Source organism: Hyalella azteca, unplaced genomic scaffold (genome assembly GCF_000764305.2).
Source record: "Hyalella azteca isolate HAZT.00-mixed unplaced genomic scaffold, Hazt_2.0.2 contig12160, whole genome shotgun sequence".
Classification (NCBI taxonomy): Eukaryota; Metazoa; Arthropoda; class Malacostraca; order Amphipoda; family Hyalellidae; genus Hyalella; species Hyalella azteca.
In genome coordinates, this window is record NW_025942124.1 from 70,460 (window position 1) to 94,509 (window position 24,050).

The 24,050-nt window shown below is 37.3% G+C and overlaps 1 protein-coding gene across 1 annotated transcript in view; it reads left to right on the forward strand.

Annotated features, from left to right (window-relative positions):
• Positions 1-23,660, forward strand: part of LOC108666183 — a 33,430-nt gene extending 9,770 nt beyond the window's left edge. Inside the window, exons 4-9 of the mRNA XM_018153008.2 lie at positions 15,437-15,493; positions 19,195-19,417; positions 19,806-19,919; positions 20,585-20,671; positions 21,140-21,349; positions 21,488-23,660. Coding sequence (XP_018008497.1) covers positions 15,437-15,493; positions 19,195-19,417; positions 19,806-19,919; positions 20,585-20,671; positions 21,140-21,349; positions 21,488-21,735 — 939 coding nt within the window. The 3' untranslated portion in view covers positions 21,736-23,660. The remainder of the gene's footprint in view (positions 1-15,436; positions 15,494-19,194; positions 19,418-19,805; positions 19,920-20,584; positions 20,672-21,139; positions 21,350-21,487) is intronic.
• Positions 23,661-24,050: the final 390 nt, after the last annotated feature.

Consider the following 24,050-nt stretch of genomic DNA (forward strand, 5'->3'; position numbering starts at 1 on the left):
CCTCTAGGCAGCAGGTTTAGTTTCTAGTTATGCGTATTTATGATCCCTTATCGAGTTATTGACTCTTGCCTTGAAAAATTTGTTTTCAGTCAACACCAATGAGCCAAAAGTTGATGAGTTTTTATGGTGTTAGCTGAAAATCACGTTTAGGTACGAATTCTCTGCACATAATATCTGGATTATGGGCAAAACTGGAACGAAGTTTTTTTCTGATCAACTAAATATATTTTTTCTAGTCAAGAATACATTTTTTCATGTCAGGACGAATTTTTTATCGCAAGATTATATTTTTCAAGTCAATTATATTTATTTTTATGTCAGTGAAATATTTTTCTTCACGTCAGTGATAGATATTTTTAAGCCAAGGGTATATTTTTTCATGTTAAGGATATGATTTTTTGAGTTGTTAATAAATGAATGAATGTCATATTTTTAAATATATTTTTCTTATTTTTAACTGTAAAGTGTTGTTTTATGAATTTTAAACGAAAATTATGCAATTGCGGGAAAGGACCAAGGGTGGGCGCCTTGCCCCAAGCCCATGGGCCCATTGCCCCAAGGGTGGGGCAATGGGCCCATTTTGACACTTTTTACAAAATAGAGTTTCATTAAAAATTGAATAACTCTATAGGCGCCTAATTCACATCATACACTCCTCATTAGTTGCACCTTTAAACAAAACAAAGAACCACCTCGTATCAATTAAAACTTCATCAAAAATTTAGTTTAAAAAAAAGGGGGGCGCGCTGCCCCATGTTACCCTACTAATCACTTAGTTTTAAGATCAGAACAAAGTCTATCACAGGCTCAATTTCCATGCATAGACGATTACAGCTAGTATCTATTTGACATGGCGTGGGTAGAAATGAGGGCAATAATCGCAAATAAGGAAATTAAATCGATACATCAATATAACTGATTCGAGGTAATACAAGTAAAGCCCATTTCTCCTATTAAATCCATGTATCCTGCTGAAGGAACAACGTTGTGTTTAAAATAATCGTTGAATTATTTGCCGTTTCATTTCATGTAACTTTCGTCACATTAAATTTCTATCGAGCTAACAGTTCTGCAAGGGCCTCGAACTTCTGAGTCCATTGACGAAAGGAAGACCACACAATAGAATGGAAAAGCACATGGTAATCTTAACAAAATCAAGTTATGGCACTAACTTGATTTCAGCTTTCAGTTGTTCAAACCTCATAGCAACTGACGATCTTTCTGCATCCAACTTCGGCTGCTGCAATGACAGTATTGAGTTACACATGTAGTTCTTCTCAAGCATTAAAGTTGTAAGCATTATCTATAGATGTAGCATTAAATATAATAATATTTATAGTTAATAATTCATATATTTATAATATGAATATTTATAATATTCATTTATAGATAATATAAATGTAGCATCTCAAGCATTATCTATAAATGTAGCGGTAGCGCTGTAACGGCAAAACCTCGTATCGCTACTTAAATATGTAGCGGACGCTACCGCTACCGCTACATTGCCTTAAATGTAGCGCCGCTACCGCTACTGAAAATGTAGCGGCCGCTACATGTCGACGCGCTACTACCCACCTCTGCTCGCTAAGTTTGTTTGCATTCACGTATCGTATCGCGTCGAGTAAGCTGCGTTTTCGATCCTGTGTCGTGTAGAAATAAGCAACATGATGGCCGCTGTACTGACATTTTGATGACACCAACTTATTCTACTCTTCTACAGTTTGAACCAGGTGCGTGTTCTGATTCTATTTCAATTGGTAGACTTGGGTGCAATAAAATAATATAATTGAGTTTTAATGAAGTCTACTCACTTTCGTTTCGTTAATAGCATAAGACAAATCAGTTTGTGTTTCATTTGATAATATTTGTCGGCAGTATCTAGGTTGCTTTAAACCGGATGTTTTAGTTTCTCGTTCCAGCTAGAGAGACTGAAAACAAAGTCAACTATTTTAGATTGCAATGTTAGATTGAATAAAATATTGAGTACATTCTTTATTACTATTAATTGATTCTTGAAAACAATCGAATACTCATATCAATCGAAAAAGGATAAATTTGAAACTAATCGGAAACATCTATGCTGATTTTAACCATAAACTTTAACTACATATTAAGACTTTAAAAATTTTCCAAAAATTTAGACTTAGCTCTCGTTGTGCAACCTGATAGAGCACTTATACTATAACATGAAGGTCAAAATTTCATTATTTTAAACCTGACAAGTGAGTGACGGCATGAGAAACTTTTTGCCAACAAGCATGGAAAGGTTGAGATTCTGCAATCAGTTCAAGATATAAAATGATCCAGCGAAGGAACAATATTAAATCATATAGGGACAAGAACGGTGTAGTTTTCCCCATCAACTGTATTAGCGAATGTATGTGGGAAACTGCATGTATTAACAGAAGTCAACGGATTAAGAAAGTATTAACAGGTGTTTGTGTAAACTGTGTTTCACGACAGCTTCACGTACGATGATGAATCTTTACTGCATCTTCTGTTTTGTGAAATAAACAAAAACTAACAAAGGAATGAACTTAGTTGGAACGGAAACATTTTTTTTCCTTGCCCCGAGCAATTTATTAATTTAGTTTTAACTTATAAATTTTGACAATGTAGCACACCCTACCGTCCGCCTTTCCCAAAAGACATCTAGGCGCTGAGCTAACGTTGAATTAAATGTTGTTTCGTTGAATCAACGTTGAATTTTACTTTGTTTCGTTCAATCAACGTTGAATTTAACTTTGTTTCGTTGAATCAACATTGAATTTACCGTTGTTTCGTTGAATCAACTTTGAATTTACCGTTGTTTCGTTGAATCAACATTGAATTTAACTTTGTTTCGTTGAATTAACGTTGAATTTAACGTTGTTTCGTTGAACTGACGTTAGTTAAACGTTTCAACGTCAATTGCCAGGTGGGCACAAAGTGTTCTTTAACGCGACCGTCCCGTGTTTGGCAAGCAAACAATCACGCTGAATTCCAGCGTTTTTCGGAAAATAATAATCCCCCAAAAAATCCTGAAAAAATCCGGAAATAATCCAGAAAAGCGTTTTCCGGAAAATAATAATCCAAAACTATAAAACTACTGTGTTCCATTGTACTTGGATCAAATGGAACGTCGTATCGCCTTAGCATGTATGGCTAGCACAGGACCAGCACTTGGTACACATTCACAAAATTTTACAAAACCCATTAGTGCTGAGATTTCCGCCTCGCATTCCAACATCAAATGCGTGCCAATGATTGAAACTACACATTCAACCTGGTACCTAAGGTAACAATATAGTTATATGTACCCCAGTGTACCGTAAATAGCCATATTTGCTGATTTCTCATCCCGAGCTGCAAGAAAATGACTCCCCTTCAAATTTCAACTTAATTTAGCCTGCTGGTATAATCAGACTTGGCGTAGGGGTAGATATTCATCTTCATTTCCCACCTTATTAGCAATTTTTCTTAACAACCTAAGTAAAAAGGTCACCCAATTTTTTTCATAGAATTAACTATGTACAATAAGGTCACCCAATATTTTTCATAGAATTAACTATGTGCAATACAATTTCATAGAATTAACTATATACAAACAAATATCTAGTGCTCAAAACGGATCAACATCGTTGAAGCCTGGCAGTTAAGCTATAATTCTCAAAGGCTCAAATTGCTATAATACAGTATGTTACAGTTGCTGCGGACATGCATGCCAATATATTCACTTGGGCCTCCCAATTGTGCGACCGTTGGGCATGCAAGTTCTCCCTCAGCCAGCTCTCCCACTGCGGAGCTTTAAGACTTTGCTCTTCTTACCCCTAGCAGCCTTAGCTTTCTGAAGAGCACTTCATAGTCAACTCAATAAGGAGGCATTCGAAAAGTCCAAGTATACCACATCTAAAGCATGCAGCTGCCTACTCCAGCTGGGCCAAAAGACGATGGGGTGCTTAATAGCTGTGACATATGGGAGCGATTATGCCGAAAACCATGTTGTCCATTATTATGCAGATCAACCTCTTCCAAATACTGGATAAGCCTCATGGCCACTACCTTCTCAAACATCTTGATCGCCTGTAAGGTCATGGACTATCACAGGTTTGTAACTTTGCTGTCTGTCTCTCGGTCTTCCTTTGTGAATTGATGTTATCAGTCCCATTTAGAACATCATAAGTTATTCCCTCTACGAACGAGGCCTTCCAAAGCATTGTGAGTGGAGCCTTCAGTACTCCGATACACTTCTTAATTCATGAGCACTGCCGGAACTCCATCGGGTCCTGGTGCTAAAAACGTCGCCAATTCTTTGATGTTTCCATCCAAATCTTTCGGACCGAACACACTGTTCTCTAGCCCCTTTCCCCATGAAACTCCTGGATGGCTTCCATTTCGTTCTCCTGTCTTGAGAAGCGGGGGATTTCTGAACTTCAAACTGCGCTGCAAACCACTCACACATGTCTTGGTCATCTCCAATGAGAACATCGTTATTCTATAGCAAGCCCAATGACGGCTTAATTTTAGCCGTGGGCTGGACTTATCTGAAGAAATAATAGGGGTTCTCTCTGATGGCCTCAAACACTCGTTCCTCAGCAGCTTATTCCTCCGTCTTATGCGAGCGTAGCAACCTGCGTTAAGTTTACTTGTGGTACTCTACCTAATATAATTTAAATTGAAACATTTATTTAAAAATTAATAAACATTTTTCTCCTGAAACTCTGAAATCCTATCAATCTCGACGAGTTGATTCCAAATTGCCTTCAAGTCCGTTCTTCGATGATGTAACTAAGATTGGCGGAGCTCAATGTCAAAAGCTGCAATAAAATTTTGAAATTCCAGGCGATCATCCTACTGCACGCATCGAAAATTAAAAAAAAAATCGAAAATTCAAAAAACTAACTTCTAGCCTGTTCTTTCATCTAAATATTCTTCCTTAATTTATGGAATTTATTTAGGTGTTCAACCACAAAAGCCCTGTATGCACGCATGGCACATGAATGTGTGTGTGTGTGTGTTATTAAAGACAGTATATCTGGCGACCGCGTGGTGAGAAACGAATGATATTTTCGCTTATGTAGAGTTGCTGATTTTCTGCATTGTAATTAAACTGTATATTGTGTGCACTAGAATTAAGCAAAAGATTGTCTGCTCAAAAAATTCAACGAAATAGTTTCTGCAGTAGAGCAGTAGAGTTTACCGGCAGGATGTCTACTATAATTTAATGGCAGAATGCCTGCACTAGATTTTAACATCATATTGTCTGCAATAGAACTGCTGAGTGTCTGCTCTAGAATTCAACCGGAAATTATTTGCCCTAGAAATTCTTTGCGGATATTTTCTGCAATAAAATTCAACGGCAGAGTGTCTGCTCTAGAATTTAGAACATGTATGTTGAATCTTTCATATTTCAGCACTGGCGATCGACCTCTGTGATTAGACACGAAAAATTTAGTGTTTGGTGCGTCTGGCAGAATTCCGATATCGCTAAATTTTCGTTCGACTCCCATTTTCAATAAAATAATTGCTGTAAACAATGTCCTTTGTTATACATTTGTTTAAGGCTTCATCTCAATTTTCACTTGTGAATTTTTCGCAGAAAAAAATATTTGCTGATGATTTTAACTATCAATAATTACTTGATATTCAACCAATTAATTGAGGAGAAGCTGTTCTAAAATAATTAAATTTGTTTAAAAACTGTAACTTTGTTTAAAAATTTATTGTATTACTAGAATATATTATTATTAATTTCATCGAATCATAAACTATTTTAATTCCGATTGTCTTCCATGTAATTAAATTTTTTTTAACGTTAGCTTCTTACAAGAATCTCAAAATTTTAGAACTTTTGCAATTTTCCTTCATGTTGTTGCTAGGAAAGCAAACTGATAACTGCTGGCTCATGGTAAATTATTTATGTAAAAAGGCAATTCTTATAAAAAAGCCTTTCATGTAAGAATAACCTTTCGTGTAAGAAAATCCATTCATGTAAGAAAAGCCTTTTTTTAAAGACATTCATGTAATAAAAGTCAAAGACTCGACCATTTTTGGCCATTTAGACTTTAGAGGATTGTAATGCTTTTTTATGGGATCGATGGCTCCCAGATGACGGAAGATTTTAAGGTCGTAGCAAATATTAATATATATATATATAAATAAAAACTCAGTGAATTATTCCTACAGCAATTAATTGCCAAGCAATGCTGGGAAAGCCCTATACAGTATATACTCAGCATCAGTGCTTAATTGGTAGGTGTCTTATATTTATTAATAGATTGAATAATTTCAACAAAAAAGTTACATAACTTAATTTTTTGGTTGATTAACACAACTTTTTTTTGTGTACTGAAAAAATTTGGTGGCTTCATCTTCACATATAAACATTTACTGATATTCTACGGTTTTGAAATTGATTACAACACAAAGTTAGAATCGGCATTTACCACTGTTAAAAGCTGCAATTATACATTCCTAAATTTCTTAATCTTACTCCTTTGATTATTTAACCACTTACTAGCACCCAATTCACAGGCGAGATCCCATTTAATCCCAAATTTACAAATATGGACGCTGCCTCGGACAACCTCCACATTTGCCTCATTACCCCATTCGCGTCGACTTGCTGAGAATGCAGAACTACAGAAATTTGAAAGAGAAATATACTAACCTGCTGGAATCATAATCTTAGTTATTTGAATTATTGATTACAATATTCATTATTGTAATTTAATACTGAATATTATTTTTTATTATTATTACATTATTGTAATTATGAATATTGATTACAATATTCATAATTACGCACAAAATTTTTAATGTTCAACGACGTTACGACGAGAATCATTTACCAGCACTATGTGTTCAGTCAAGCGGCCGCAAAAGGCTTAAATTTTTTAAGTAACTTTTGTTAAAAAATTTTTGGATGAAAATGGCGGAGGAAATTGCCACGTCTCAGAGAATTATTGTGGGCACAAGAAACAATTTTGCGGGCCCACTGAGAAAGTGACTTTGATCTTCTGTATCTTTGACGTTAACGCGGGCGCGGCAGTGTTATTATAGATTGCAGGAACCTAGTGTCTGCAACAGCAGTGTTCAGGTTAGATTAGTTATATCGTTATATTGTTTATTGTCCTGGAATATATTGAATCGCATAAGGAAATTTTCATATTTTTGTATCAATGATTCACAAATGTTGTATACAAATTAATCATTTTGATGTATGGAAGATTGGGTTTTTGGCTTCACACGTCTGTATTTTGATACTAGAAAAATCGAGGTTATGTTGCAGATATTAATATTTTCTGCATTATGGTTTACAAAAATGATATCAGCAATTGGTGAATATAAATCCTATTGTGTGTGTGTGTGGACTCGAGCAAGGCATTATAAGGGTACTGGTGAAAGTTGATGTTTGTAATAGAAATAGAATTTATTGCAATAGGAAGAAAATAGGAAATAACCTGCTTAAAAATAGTTATGTTTTCTGCTTACCAAGTCTCTCTTCTAAAACTAATGCTCTTTAACATTTTGAAGAAGAGAAATTCGATTCTGTGTATTAAAAATCTACATTTCTTTAATTGCTACTATAATTGATAGGTGAACTGTTACCATTATTTTGGATGGTCGGATGCTACCAACCACATTTACAAACCACTTTAAGCTCCATTTTTCATCGCCTAGGCAACATTTCATTATTGAATTGATCACGTTATTGTAATTAATTGATGTTCAAAATTTTATCACGCTGCTGATGAAATTTTAGACTCTGCAACTTGAAATACAGTTAACATTGCAAAACTTAGGAATTTATAATAAACTTAGTACCAGATCACTAAACTATTAGTCCGGTATTGCTTGGATATGATAATTCTCTCGATTTGTTATCCCGAACTTCCCGTTATACCGTTAATTTATATTCTTAATATTAATAAAGCTTGTTTATTCTAATTTAATACAGACCCTTTAAACAACCTTACTTTTCAAATAGAATACAGGAATCTCATTATACTCTGCTTTTTACAAATCGGTAAAAAATTTTACCACTCATAATATAAAAAAAAATGTAAATTTTGAACGAACCCTTTTCCTATTCTCCCACAAACAATGAAACTTTAGGTTCAGGAAACATTCCGACACAATAAAAATCCTGTTTACCTACCGAAAACCCTTTCAATCCTTCGATCATCTAGAATGCAATATCATTCTTTTGCAAGAAGCGAAGTGAATAAGCATGGAAGGACTGATACTTGCAGAGACGTCAATTGCTCTGCATCTGACGAGTTTTTCGTCTGAGTATTGTGAGCTGTGAAGGGATTGTGTAAAGGAGAATTGAAGCATTTAAGGAGACTTACTACCTCTTGGAGGGTCGCAGAGTTGGAGAGTCGGGAGCATACCCATGTGAAGTTACAAGAAGGAAGTGAGAAGTATTGTCTTGTGAAGTGGACATGGGGCTACATGGAGGAAGTGAGAAGTATTGTCCTGTGAAGTGGACATGGGGCTACATGGAGGAAGTGAGAAGTATTGTCCTGTGAAGTGGACATGGGGATACATGGAGGAAGTGAGAAGTATTGTCCTGTGAAGTGGACATGGGGCTACATGGAGGAAGTGAGAAGTATTGTCCTGTGAAGTGGACATGGGGATACATGGAGGAAGTGAGAAGTATTGTCCTGTGAAGTGGACATGGGGCTACATGGAGGAAGTGGGAAGTATTGTCCTGTGTAGTGGACATGGGGCTACATGGAGGAAGTGAGAAGTATTGTGCTGTGAAGTTTGCAAGCAGTGCTGGCGTTTTTCCTCCGTTCTTGAAATTTTGAATGATTCCTTCTTAATTTGTATTTCCAGACAATTTCGTGCTTATAATTCATCATTTGTGCGAACATTCAATATAATAATTTTATTGAACATACCTCAATAACGAAGAATTTGCCTCTCAAATATTTGTGCAAAACTCGTGTCGGTTTTTTTTTCTGTAGAATGAGAAACGCACTGGACTGTATGAACCGAGTACAATATTATTCTCTGCTATCAACGTCGCGTCTAATGACAGTCTTCAGGACGCAAGACCAGTGAAACGTTCTGCCATTTCTTTCCAGTATAAATCTTGCAATGTTGCAATCCAGTTTTCTTATTTGCTAAATTGAAAGCAATAATTTTATCAATAAAATAAAAGTGTTGCACAACTCCCGCGATATACGACACTTCGACATGCTCCTACAACACAAAATAAAACTGTGAAATTTGCAACGTAAATCCCGAATCCAATCATGGATTTTCATCGCCCAAAAATGGTGCTCCCAAGTTGTTTCGATAATCGTGATTTAATCTGAAACGGTTTTAGTTCAGCTTAAAATGTAAAAATATGTCTTCTAAGGTCACAGAATAAATCGCACTTGTGAGGGCATTTCAGAATCATAGCTCATCTTTGGCGAAAAAGTGTACAACTTCTGAATTCACAATAAATTTTAAACTCATACAATTATTTTGAAATTAAAGCATCTTTCTTCTCGATAAATTCATGTAAAACGACAATAAGAATATCGTTTTAGGATATTGTATTAAATTATTTTCTGTGCGCCGCATGAGCAGCTGACGAAGTTTTCTTTAACGTGTTCGAACTGGACGAAGATCAATAAAAATTAATTTATGGCCAAACACTTATATAGTACTGCGTCCGGTACAAACTGAAATACGACATCGTGAGTGAATAGCAATCCAGCCTGGTGTATGAAAAATGCATGAACGACATCGAATGCGAACTAAAGTTCGGGTTTTTGCACGAACTAAAAACTAATTCGTGTACGGACTAAAATACGGTTTCATGGACTAACTAAAATACAGCCTCGCGTGGACGAACTAAAATACGGCCCCGTGTACCAACTAAAGTACGGCTTCGTGTACGAACTAAAATACGGCTTCATGTACGAACTAAAATACGGCTTCGTGTACCAACTAAAGTACGGCTTCGTGTACGAACTAAAATACGGCTTCGTGTACGAACTAAAATACGGCCCAGCCGGTCTAATTGTAACGCTTGCCTCTAATTACTTTTTCCTCTCCAAATTTCCGAATGCTGGCGCTCAAGTTGTTTTTGTAATTTGTGTGAATCAAATCCAAAGTCGAACCTGCGTTGATAAAAAGTTTAATTACTGGATAATGTATTCTAGCAGACTGGTCAAAGGTGAGTTATAATTCTTTTCATTTTGTTTGAAGTTCATGGTAAACTTTATATGATTAATAAAGTTTAATCAAATTCAAAATATCTGTACTCATGGCTTACATGACTGTTGCTTTCATGGCTTTCATGTTTCTGTTTTTTTTTTTTTGCATGCAGTCCATTGAACATTTTGCCCTTCTCCTTTTTTGAGCCGTTGCAATAGGCGTATATAAGAAAAATACAGATAACGATGCCCACTAATAGAAGCCATAATAAAAGTAACCCTCTCTTTGTGGCACAACTTTGAACTTGAAGCTTAAACTAAAATGAAGTTCGGAAGATAAAGTTCAGTTCAGTGCACGCCTACGTGTTCAGTCTCATTATCGGTCGCATCAAAGTTAACAGACGAATGCTGCTGTGATTCCTGATGAGAGGCGTTCACCTATTATTTGAATAGAACATCTCCATTGTGAAAATTCAACGCGAAATTTTCGTATTCACTTGCAAATCTGCCATATAGTAACATTCATTCAGGCACGTTTTTCTCCGCTAAAGTTTGACAGGGTTTTTAGCCATGTGCTCTGATCGCAAAGAATATCATCATAGTTTAGGTTTTTAGTAAGCTTTATTTCAATTACTTGGAATAGATAAACATTCATGCTTTGCAATTCATTCGTATTTGTTGTATGGAGAATAACTCAAATTTTAATCCTTGTTCTTTCTGACTGGGCTAAAATTATTAATTCTAACTTTCGAATTTATTCCTAAACTAAATAGTCAGGTAATAAGTTTTGCTTCCTCGTTCACTGGTATGAGTCTGTCTAGAATTAATGTAAAATAATTAATATAATAATATAATACGAATTTACGGCAATATAATGACGAATTTGTGATGATTATATAAGCAATATGATGTGAGTATTGAGTGTTCGTCATGAGTATTTACAGCAATTTAATGACCAGAACGGGATCATGAGTCTGGCTATGAGTCACATAAGTGACGCGTGATCTATATTAGCTTTACTCAACCAAGCAGCGATAAATATATAACTTTCATTAATACTGTTCAGATGTTACGAAAGGTTCGACCCAAATTTATTGACGATCGAGTCAATGGTTCAAAGTTGAAAGTTTTTTCTCTGGATAAAATATAAAAAATATACATTGAGCGTATGCAACATAACATATGTTAGCCCGAATGACATTTATTTTGAAAACTTTCAAAGAAACGTTCAATACACGAAATATCATTGCATTCGAATTTTCTAAATTTCTAAAAATACTTCATCGGTCCAACACATGCACTCTATCGAAACACTTGTTCATTGTCCTCTTTTTCTGTTGCCGTCGTATTAGTTTATAACGAAAAAATATAACTCAGTACTCACTGCAGTGAGTGACAGAGAGCGCATTTTTTCGTCGACAAAAACGTGAAGTCACGGACGGACAGACAGACGGACGGACGAATGGGCAGACGGACATGGCACAATAGTGCATTTTTTCATAAATGAGAAAATGCGCTAAAAATCGGTTGAAAAAATAGAAACCGACGCATGGTCGCTGTTCCGTGTGCATTTATTCATGAGATCGCGTCGTCGTTGTTTCGTTGTGTGGACGTTGAATTAAACGCTGTTTCGTTGTGTGGACGTTGAATTAAACGCTGTTTCGTTGTGTGGACGTTGAATTAAACGCTGTTTCGTTGTATGGACGTTGAATTAAACGCTGTTTCATTGTGTGGACGATGAATTAAACGTTGTTTCGTTGTGTGGACGTTGAATTAAACGCTGTTTCGTTGTGTGTACGTTGAATTAAATGTCAGCGGCCAATTCACTTGACCTGATAGAGATTGAGGACGAGTCAACATCTGATAGACACGTGATAGATCACGCGATCAAGACCGCAGTAGTGGGCGGAAGCGAACGTTATAAAGGGGCTGGCAACCTTAAGCAAAGCCCCCAGTAGCTGATAAGCGCTCCGCGATGTAGCGTGTAGCTTGAGTCCTCCGACCTGACGGTCGATGCCGTAGCTCATAACTCTGTATCGCAACTCTGTATAACCACCCCGTATACAAGATACGTTATCTGGACTTATGTGTCTTACTTATCCCTCACTACCTTAGTCAACGAAGAACCCGATCCTCAGGTAGAGCTTATATAATGAGTTCAATGTCTTGAGCGTTTGTGTGGACGATGAATTAAACGCTGTTTCGTTGTGTGGACGTTGAATTAAACGTTGTTTCGTTGTGTGGACGTTGAATTAAACGCTGTTTCGTTATGTGGAAGTTGAATTAAACGCTGTTTCGTTGTGTGGACGTTGAAATAAACGCTGTTTCGTTGTGTGGACGTTGAATTAAACGCTGTTTCCTTGTGTGGACGTTCAATTAAACGCTGTTTCCTTGTGTGGACGTTCAATTAAACGCTGTTTTGTTGTGTGGACGTTGAATTAAACGCTGTTTCGTTGTGTGGACGTTGAATTAAACGCTGTTTCCTTGTGTGGACGTTCAATTAAACGCTGTTTCCTTGTGTGGACGTTGAATTAAACGCTGTTTTGTTGAATCGACGTTGAATTAAACGTTGTTTCGTTGTGTTGACGTTGAATTAAACGCTGTTTCGTTGCGTTGATGTTGAATTAAACGCTGTTTCGTTGTGTTTACGTTGAATTAAACGTTGTTTCGTTGTGTTGACGTTGAATTAAACGCTGTTTCGTTGTGATGACGTCGAATTAAACGCTGTTTCCTTGTGTGGACGTTGAATTAAACGCTGTTTCAACGTCGATTGCCAGGTGGGCAGAAACTGTCCGTTAGCGCGCGTGTTTGGCGAGCAAAGAATCACGTTGAACTTACCGCGGCAAATTTTCAGTGCATTAACCAAAAATAGACCAAAAGTTTTTTTTTTTTGTAAACTCTGACAGGTCAAGCCTTCTGACTATCATGAACTTTTATTTCATATATGTGTTCACTGTTCACATAACTTGACGCGTCTGCATTAATTCATTTCCTCCCATAAGATTTTCGACTCGAATGTTGTGGAGTCTTTTACGATGTATGTCAAATCATTCTCGTCCTTAAAGATCGACATAATTAGTTCCATTAATTAGTTTTAATTGTATAATTAAAACGAATCTATTAACTATGGAATCTTAATAGCAATCATTTAATTGTATGATTAATCGTCCGACATTGAAAATAATAAGGACGGATTTAGCTCTGTCATTATATAAAATTACTTATTATATAACATTGCTTATTGTAATAACAAGATACGTTAAGATTGGCGTATTAACACGTTCAGCAGCCATGCATAATCTCAAACTATTTCAATGTTCTTCCTATATTGCTACTTTCTTTCAACTGATAGTTTTATAAACTTTGTTTATTTTTTCGTATTACAGTAGTTTCAAAATATTCTACTACTAGTAATTAGACCGCGAAGATCAAGCGCGTGACCAACGCGCTGATGTTAGATTTTTGGCAGCCGGTAAGCCGACGTTAAGTTAAGCTGCTGGGCCTATACCTTCAAAAAGAGTTAAGAGATATTAAGTTCATTAGCCAATCATTGACGGCCACGCAAGCAAAATCCACCAATCATAGACAAGAAAATAGAGCGTCAGTACTTACGTTCACTTAGCGAGTTTCGACAGTATGGCCCCTGATCTCGACCGACGTACTAGTTCCTCTCTTATAGATTTTAACCCTAATACTTTTGTGGGAAATTTCACACCCTTTGTCGATTTTCTATTGTTAAGCTTGTATTTGAATAAAGAGTTGGGGTAGTAATAAGATAATTTGGGGTAATTTCGATTCCGTAATTTGGAAGGTTAGAGCGGGGAGCCGAAAAGAAGAGTAGTAAGCAATACGCCAGGTTGAGGAGAGGTCCGAAACCAAGAAGAGAAGGTTAAGTGATTGCGTCACCGCCATAATATAATCGCCAGCTCCGCTTCAATTATACTCAACTTATACTAATCTCCCTTGAACTTTGCTGAGTCTTTACTTTATTTTGTGTGCCAGAGTTTCTTTCGCTTTGTTTAGTTGCTAACTGCTATGCTTTATTTTCAACTGGATGCTTCAGATTCAATTAATTCTATTAAAATATCTTAATCACCTTCAACAATTAAAATTCAATTTACTTAAAGTTCAAGATGGCGGCACTGAAAATAGCTGTGTTGTCACTAGCGTAAGTCGTCACTTGTTCATTAACCTTCTTTCTAATCAAACTCTTCAACTATTCTATACTATTTCCTAACTGAAGCATCCTCCTTAATCTGATTTCATCTATTTTCATTGAATTGTCTCTTCTAAAAAGTCCACAAATAACTCAGGTGTGTTAACATTTAATTTTTACTATTTGTTTTAAAATCTCACATGATTCTTTGAAATTTAGCTGAAACGGTTACTTGTTCATTCACCTGTATTCAGCCTGCACCATTTTTTTATTTTCAGTATCACTCCATCTGTTCAATACCAGCTTCAACCCTATGGTGCCGATGACGATAGCATGCCGCATTTTCTGATGTCCTTGATTCCCTTGCCGAGACCATTGCCGACTCCTTCAAGTCTACCAACAATTATTGTTTGATCAACATTCATCTATAAATAATTCCATCTAAATAAATTAAATAAACCTCTAAAACTATCATTCAACTTACTATCACTTACCTCATGACCGATTGTGTGAAATTATTCACACTTCAACCCTAATATTAGTGATTTACTTTGTATTTATTGGGCAATACCATGAAATTAGTGAACATATAATTTGGTCGTCGTGTGTAGGAATTCATTCGTAATTTTCCATTTTCAGGATCACGCACTTGATCCTAAGAACTCCTAGCTCCAGCTCTCTCCTCACGCGTTCGATGTGTTATTAGCTTTCTCGTCCTGTCCGATTTGTAAATATTTGTTTCAGAATATCGCATTAGCTGATTTTTATTTCTCTATTCCACATCCGTTTTGTAATGACAACACGTTCTGATTTGTTACTTCTATAGTTTGCCGTTTATTCAACTATATTAAATTTATCTGTTATGACTTGTGACAGCGTTTCAACTCCTGTCCAGCCTAATGCTTAGCGTGATAGCCAATATGGAAGAGTCGTAAATTTTCCTGTCATTGGTAGGCGTGACTAGAAGACCATCCAAACTTTCGAGGTTATGTGACTAGAAATTTGAATACCTGAGGCTAGTTCGTCACATTTTTAAATAGTCAGATTTTGTGGCGTCATTGAACCACAAAATTTATTGAATGTTGTATAAATCAATCTAGTATTCGCTTCATTTCTGAATTTGGTTCCCTGTTTCTTGCAGGTATCCTACGACCCCTCCAGCTCTCCTAACCCTCGAGCTGGTGACGTCTTCGACAAGGTAACGATTTCGGTTTGATTACATCTTTATTTGAGTACATACTTCTTATGCATGAAAGTAAACTTCTAATGGATATATTCCAATAATTCTATTTAGGGTTTTATGGGCTTGATTAGGAATTACGGTTATTCATGTGCATGAACCTGAAGGCTGAACCTGACCTGTAGCCAGAATCTTAGGCCGACTGCGTGTCATGCACTTGGTTAAAATGTAACGTAATATCGCATTGAAGCGTTATTTCTGGCGTTACTGATATTAAACGGCGAGGGACATTTCAAGACCGGCCCAGGATTCACAAAATATTATTGAACTATATAACGCTGAGATTTCCGACTAGTAATAAAACAGCGCAAAAGATTGTACGAACAAACTCAACGTGGTACCCGAGATATCAATGTGGATAACAAACGGCCAAGTGTACCGAGAACACCCATAAATCACTGGTACATAAATACCTATTAATCACTGGTATACAAATACTCAAAATTGGCTGGTACAAAAATACCCATAAATAACCGGTTAATAAAGAATCATAAATAACCGGTACATAATTACCCATAAATAACCGGTAAATAAATGAGCATAAATAACCGGTACATATATACCCATAAATAACCGGTACATATATAAATAAGTATGAATAACCGGTACATATATACCCATAAATAACCGGTGCATATATACCCATAAATAACCGGTTAATAAATGAGCATAAATAACCGGTACATATATACCCATAAATAACCGGTACATATATATCCATGAATAATCTCTACGTATATACCCAATAATAGCTTCTCATCCCACCCTGCAAGAAAATGATTCCTCGTCGAGACGTGACTTTGGCCCCGGTACACCCTGACTTGGCGAAAATATCGTTGTTTAATAATATGCAACTTAATATGCAACATATAATATGCAACTTCCCGTCCCCAAATTACAAATTACATATGTTGGGTCGTCTGTCTATAAGTAGACACCGAATTTGTTCACAGAATTACCCCAGCTTGTATTCACATAATATAAAGAATAAAATAAATCGCTCACGATTTCCGAAGCGAAATCGGTTGAAGCCTGGCAGTTGAGCTAGAATTTAGGGAAACTAAAGTGCGGTGATATGCTTGAGTTGCTGCGGGCTCGATTCTTATTGCCAGGCAGGCTATTGTTCATGTGCGACTGGTGATTCTCCAGGCTCATTGTCTCTCTATCCACACCCATGAAGATGTCGAGATTTATAAAAATTTCTTTACAATGTAATTCATCTAGTTTAAGTTTGAGTTTTGATTATAATTCTTTAATGAAAATTTAACAATGCCCTAATCGAAGACAGCAATATGAAAAAAACTAAAATTGGGTATAATATTGATTTAAGAAATAAATACATGAATATTCATAACATCCTAGTCTAATATAACTCTATTGAATGAGTCTTCACCAACACATAACATAAAACACATGGAAATTTACACTCCAAGAGAGTACGCTTATATAACGACACGCACCTCCTTCACTTCTACGTCAACAATTAATGACCAGCCCAGTGCTCCTATATATGCCTTAGATCAGTGGTTCCCAAAGTGGGCGATATCGCCCCCCTAAGGGCGATGGAAAGATTTTGGGGGGCGGTAAAGAAGAAGAGGGTGAAAGCGGGGCGATAGGGGGGCGATAGAGGGGGCGGCAGTCCGAAGTCGAAGTCAGAAGTTCGAACGCTTGTTTGACGATTTGTACACAACACGTGCAGCACATGACTCCCAGGGATGGTTTTTTCACCCAGATCTGTTTTTAGCGCATTTTCTCATTTATGGAAAAAATGTACTATTGTGCTCGCGATGTCCGTCCGTCTGTCTGTCCGCCTGTCTGTCCGTCCGTGACTTCACGTTTTCGTCGACGAGAAAATTCGCTCTCTGTCACTCACTGCAGTGAGTACTGTGTTATATTTCAATTCCAAATGATCAAGGAATAATTTTCAATTTCCAAATTCAATGATCAAGGAATATCTCTCAAACTAATGAACTTAACTCGATGAAACTTGGTACACGTATTCATTAGGACCTTACGGTAATTTAAAGCTCGTGAAAATTTTTTGAATTTTGCCTTCAATTGTTTTTGCCATAGTTATATGGCAATACGGGCCGAAATTCACATTGATCAAGGAACTTCTTCCAAACTACTGAACAGATTCGAACGAAATTTTGAATTTACAGTCCTAACTACCAAACGGTGATGTTTATCTCGTGAAATTTTTTTCGATTGTGCCTTCGTTCCCGAGTTTCATTCCTGATTTAAACATCAATACGTGCTTAAATTCGCACTAATCTAGAAATTTCTTCCAAACTACTGAACAGATTTGAACGAAATTTAGTATTTTAATACCTAACCTCGGCAACGGTGATGTTTAGTTCGTTACAATTTTTTCGTTTTGCCTTCGTTTGCGAGTTATACTGCTCGCGTAAACGGCTCTTGGTTAAACCAGCCGGTAGAAAAGCCGATCGTTCTTCCTACCTATATCTGTATAACTTGCGAACGAAAGCGAATAAGGAAGAGTGAAATCAAGAATGACGGTGAAATGAAATAAATCTCGCAAACGACAGTAAAATCAAAAAATTTTTTGAATCTAAAAAACACCATTTGGTAGTTAGGAATGTATATTCAAAATTTCGTTCAAATCTGTTAGGTAGTTTTGAAGAAATTCTTTGATCACTGCGAATTTTGGCCTGTATCGCAATATAACTCACGAATGAAGGTGATATTTAAAATATTTTCGCAAGCTAAACATCACCGTTAAGTTCTGATGAATACATGTTCCAAGTTTTATTGAGCTGAGTTCATTAGTTTTGGTGATATTACTTGATAATTGAATTTAGAGATTAGTCGTGAGACTGGCCACGAGTCCGGGCCGTAAATTTGCCCGAGACGTCCTAGGTTTCTAGTGCTTAAATAGTTAAAACAGCTGAAAAGCATATTAGTTCACTAAAATTGGTTCTATTTGTGAAATTCACATTTGTGTTTAACCTACATATATCTTTTAAAGTTGTAGCTTACTAAATTTTATAGAAAGGATATATGTCTGTGGGAGGCGCTAGAAATTCACTAGGGAGCCAAAGGGGGCGCCAGCCTGAAAAAGTTTGGGAACTACTGCCTTAGATGTTAACAATAGGAATGAAAAGTTTTCTCTGGACTTGAAATCGTTGAATTACGGATTATTATTCAAATCCAAACACGATATATGAGGAACAATCAATTTGTTCATGTCATTATTTTGTTCCAAACGAGATCTCAACATGAAATAGTCCATTTATCTCCTGATTACACGGGTTAGAGAATTAAAGAATCAGGTTAACGCGGAACAACTTAGAATGGGAGTCAACTGAAGAGTCGGAATTGTAATATGGACTTCAGTGGCGAGCAACCTTTTAGGGATTGTCAATGATTTATGTATGTTATAATGGTCGCTTGGCCGGCCCGATTATATAGTCGATCATAATTTTTTTTGTGATTCCAAAGTTTATAATTAGTCATATATGAATAGCAAAGCCAAAATATTTCATAATTAGTTAAATTAATAATTATTTAATACAAACTTCATGTTGTACTGATGCATCACTTCATTTATTTTGATTATTTGAATCATATATTAACTTTACATACGATTTAGATTGTAGAATTTAAAAGTCTGCATTGATAGGACACCTTTCCAACAGTTCGAGCTGGACATGGACTCTAGTGGACCGAAATCCCGCTTGTTCTCCAAGTGCCAAGCCTTAGCCAACACCTTCGAGGGAAGTCTGTATTCTGTTACCATCTCGGAAAATATTGAATACCATCGCTTCGCCCCTCTTCAAAGTCGTGCGATAGAATGGACAAAATTAACAATTGATGGTGACACAGGAGTCCTAGCGTGCATCCTGAAGGCGGCCGAGCTTAGTGAGTCTGGTATATTGGTGACTCTGAGTAAAATGCAAATGTCAGAACTCATTTTCCTCGCTTCAAAATTCCATTCCAGTTAATTTTGCAATGCAGCCACTTCTCAATACTGTTCTACATAAACTTTAATGTAATGCTAAACAAATTAGTTGCTGTTGACTGTATATATGAAAACAAGATATGAAGACATGAACAAGTCCTGTCTTACTGCAGTAGTCTGGAGGATCGTATTATTGATTACTGAATCATATGATTTCAGCCGTTGTCTCTTGGCCCAATCATCAGTACTCAAAACAATCAGGGTTGTAGCCGGCATCATCAAAGTTATAATGTAGATAACCGAAATAATATGTATACTAAAACTAAAAAAATCAAGTCTGCTTGACAGTGGCCTGGATGGTCAAGTACGAAGGCAAATGTCTTGCCACATTCAGCGACGTCTACAACTCCACTGAAGAACAGAGCTGCGACAACCCCCAAGAGGTCGTTTACGTCATCAAAGGTGACTCCTGGGTCTGCAATTGCCATTTTTTATCATTAAATTTTAGTATTCCATGCTGTTCGGTGTGACGCGTTAACTTCATGTGTATGCAAACGTCTTCCTCTGCTCCTGACGGCCAAGATACATATATCAACTTTATTGGACAGTGCATAGATGTTATGCAATTATCTCGTTCAACTAAAATATCTAAGTTGGTCCAGAGGCCATACTATACAAATCGCTTCAGTACACGTAACGGCGTATAGGTAGCAGACTACGTTCAGCTCAGTAAGTTTCTCATCTATATTGAATGACGGAACTGCGAACTCGCAATTATTATTACAATACTTCTCTTTAACTTCACTTCTTGTTGTTTGTCTGCTATAAATCTCATAATCGATATTTAGCACACTTCTAACTGTCAAATCGATCTGAAATTTTACAAACTTGCGTAAAGTCGGAGACAAGGCTTCAATCAATTGATAGAATGTATAATTTGACAAATTAAAAAATCATATATTAAAAAATAAAATTTTTTAATACATAAAAATAAATTAAGAAATTCATGGTGCATGTGTAACATTGGAGACACTGGCACTTTTAGAAGTTTTGCGTTTGAAAATTAATTTTTAAACGCATATTATTTATGATAGTAGGGCCTTCTGAACGACGATCCCTTTTTGCAGGCTTTAACACGTTCATGAACGCCCGCGTGCCGTTCTTCGAGTACAACGACTGCTACAAGAGCTTGCCGACCGGCATGGTTTTTCCCGGTGAGCGTCATGCAATGGACTTTGTTAATCCGTTTTTCGTTACAATCATTCTTTGCTTTGATCAATCATCTATCCAAGATTATTTTTGTGGGGGATATGTACTGACAATTCCTAATAATTCCGTGCAGTTGTTTGAATCGCTTTATCTCTGAATATTGTTGTGTTATCTTGTGCATAATCTCGGCTAAACTCTATGTTTCAGCCATCTTTCAATACATAGATGTTTACTGGAGATTTCGTTTTCGTTATATTGATTTACTGTACATTGCAAAGACGTTTTCAGAAACCTTTTCGCATATTCAACAATTCCATGAATTTTTAAATTTTTCGTCAAATAATAATCCCGAGTTCCATACATAAATCTAAATAAATCTCTCCTCGTGATATAGGTAAGATCATCACAAATGTTGATAAATTTGAATTTCATGTAGACTATTTTTTAAGAAACTCGTCTCCCATGCTTTTCAGACTCGTTTATTATGCCGCCTCTAAGAAACTGCTGCGCTTACCTCGACGATCACAAGAACTGCTACGATTTTCCAACCAACGTATCTTCGTTCTGTCAAGCAAAATTGCATTGCCAAGCCCTGGGTCTGACTCTCGCAAATCATGAATTATATGTGGATCTCTCTGAGGATTGGCGGATTCTTGATACCTTAAACCCATTATGGGATGATCGTAAGTTCTCACCATAAGAAGTAAAATAAAAATAAGTTTCAACCATTAGATATTCATGAATACAAATAATTTGTATAATAAACCGAACACCACTTGTTGATAAGTGAAAACTCTTATGGTTTTTCCCTTTTGCCGTAGCTGCCATGAAATTTGGCAGATATCTGGCGATCGACTACAGCCGCGGAAAGGACGGCGTGTGGCGTTGGCCTGGAGGCGAGGAGGAGTCGTTTCCATGGGGTGTGCAACCAGAAGACTACCACGATTGTGCACTTGTTCTTTTCACTGAAGGTGAACTCTTAGTTCCGGTCCGTTGCAGTGACAGCATCGAACGAGCACTTTGTATGGAAACTCAAAGTGCTAAGCAGCAATGTCCCACTGGCTTCTAATCGAACAAGACCTTTCCTAGGTGGACAAATGACACTTAATCTTTAAAAGTTCATTTAGAATTGCTGCTCTGTAATGGACATAAATCTTCTATTCCATTCAGACATAATTACAGTTTGCTACTCCAATCGCAAGTAATTCCTGTTCATACATATTTTACGATCTAAATTGTAATTATTAACTCTGGAGCAGAAAAATTTCGCACATCTCCGCCTTATTGGATGATCACAATATATGTTGTTATTAAAATTGATTGCAGGACCTCGAAGAGTATTGTCATCATCTAGAAAACTAGTACACCGCAGGTCCTTCATAAACCAAAAAATATCCGAAAGTTTTAAAAATTAGCTGCAATCAAAATTAGGTTTATCCGTCTGAATCATTGCCCTTATGTCAAGTTAAGGACTTTCTTGTTCATGGCCGCGCTGAAGCGCCGCCTTCATCGTCCGCCGTCCCTTAAGCAGTCGATAGGCAGGACGCCCTTCTCCGGAGCCTGTAGGTTATGTTGGACACGACCACCGTGCATCTGCCCTCATTTGAGCCAGATGATACCAAATGTTTTTGCTCGTCTCGCGGTCGTGCGCAAATGTTTCGGCAGCATGGATATGCATGCCCATTTTTTTGACCTAAATATAAATAAATCATCACGGTCTTGCGCTGATACGACCGAGGGGATTTATGACTGGGTTTCTCTTGGCCCTAACAGCCTTAACTTTCTGCAGAGCACCCCATGGTCAACTTCTTCAAGAGCTTTCGCAGGCTCAGTAATTTTTGGAATCTGTCTCTCGGACCTTCCTTGCGAATTGTCTCTATCAGTCTCACTTTGAAGCTCTAGCGAAAAATTCCCTCCATCAATGTGACTTTCCAGAGGATTGGGAGTGGAGCCTTCAGTTCTCCAAAAAGCATTTCTTCAGCAGGACTGTCGGTACTCCATCGGTCCCTGGTTTCTGAAAATGTCGCCAGTTCTTCGATGCTTCTATCTGTGTCTTCTGGTCCAACATCAATGTTGTCCAGCCTCTTCCGACTGAAAGCTCCAGGAGGTCTTTGATTTCATTCTCCTGCCTAGAATGAGGGGAATTACTGAAAACTGATTTTGGTTGCGCTTTCAGCAGCTCACACATGTCCTGTCCATCTTCAACGAGGACCTCATTATTCTTTAGCGGCCCATCTGTGGCCTTTATTTTAGCCTTGGGATGAGCATATTTCAAGATATACTTGGGGTTCTCTCTGATGACCTCAACCATTCGCTCTCCAGCAGCTCGCTCTTCTATCCTATGCGAGTCCTGCAACCTACTTTCAGTTTCCTTGTGGATCTCTAACAGTCTCTGTCTGCTAAACTCACGAGTGGATTTTACTTGTTTATTAATTTGTTTGTTTGTTTATTTAAATCGTGCGTTTCCTCATGAGAATTCGTCGGTCTCTGCAAATTTAGGGCCCATTCTCCTCGTACGTGGTAGGACGTACGCATAACAGTGCTAGTTTTTCGCATAGTTCTGTGTTAATTTTATAAACATTTCTCTCGTGAAACTCTTTTCACGAAACAAATTTGCGAGTTGATTCTGAATTGCTTCGCAACCAGTTCTTCAATGGTGGAACTTGATTGGCGGATCTCTCTGCCATGAGATGTTTGTCCTACGAAATTTCGAAGAATTTTAGCCCGTACTCACTCTTAGCCTGTTCGTGCATCGATTATCTAAAAGCCCTTCAATTGGACTTCTGACGCTTTTCTGTGCTCGTCAGAAGTCCTATGGGATTTCACGCTCCTTGGGGGATTGTTCCTGAGCGATCCACCGCTGAGCTCGAGGTTTTTATTTGACTGTAGGTCTCAGTTGTGAGGTTAAGTTATTATGTAGGCAAGCTCCTTTGTACTCCCCTTTCTGTCTCTCTCGTGCGGGCGGCCGACGTCCCGTGTAAGCGACCTCTTGTTCGAGTGTTTTAGTTTCTGTTGCTTTTCACCTGTCCCTCCTTGTCATTTCGTCTTTTTGAGATGCTAACGCTGCTTCTTTCGAGCCAGCTTCAGCGGGCTGGACAATTAAAACTTTCCGCCCCTTGTGGGGTGATGAACATTTTTGATTTGAGAAACTTTCGATAACTGAGACGTTCCACCTCTTTGGTGATATTCATATTGACTTTTGGTGCGAGGTAGCCGAATAGCTGAAGCGCTAGTAAACATGTGGCCACTAAAGTAACTAACTATTACCTAAATATTCTTCAATTTAAGAAAACTGTTTACTTGTTCCACCACATTAGCCATTTATGCACGCACGCCCTCTCGTGAATGAAACTCGAAAAGTCGCTTTTTTAGAGACGCCATCTG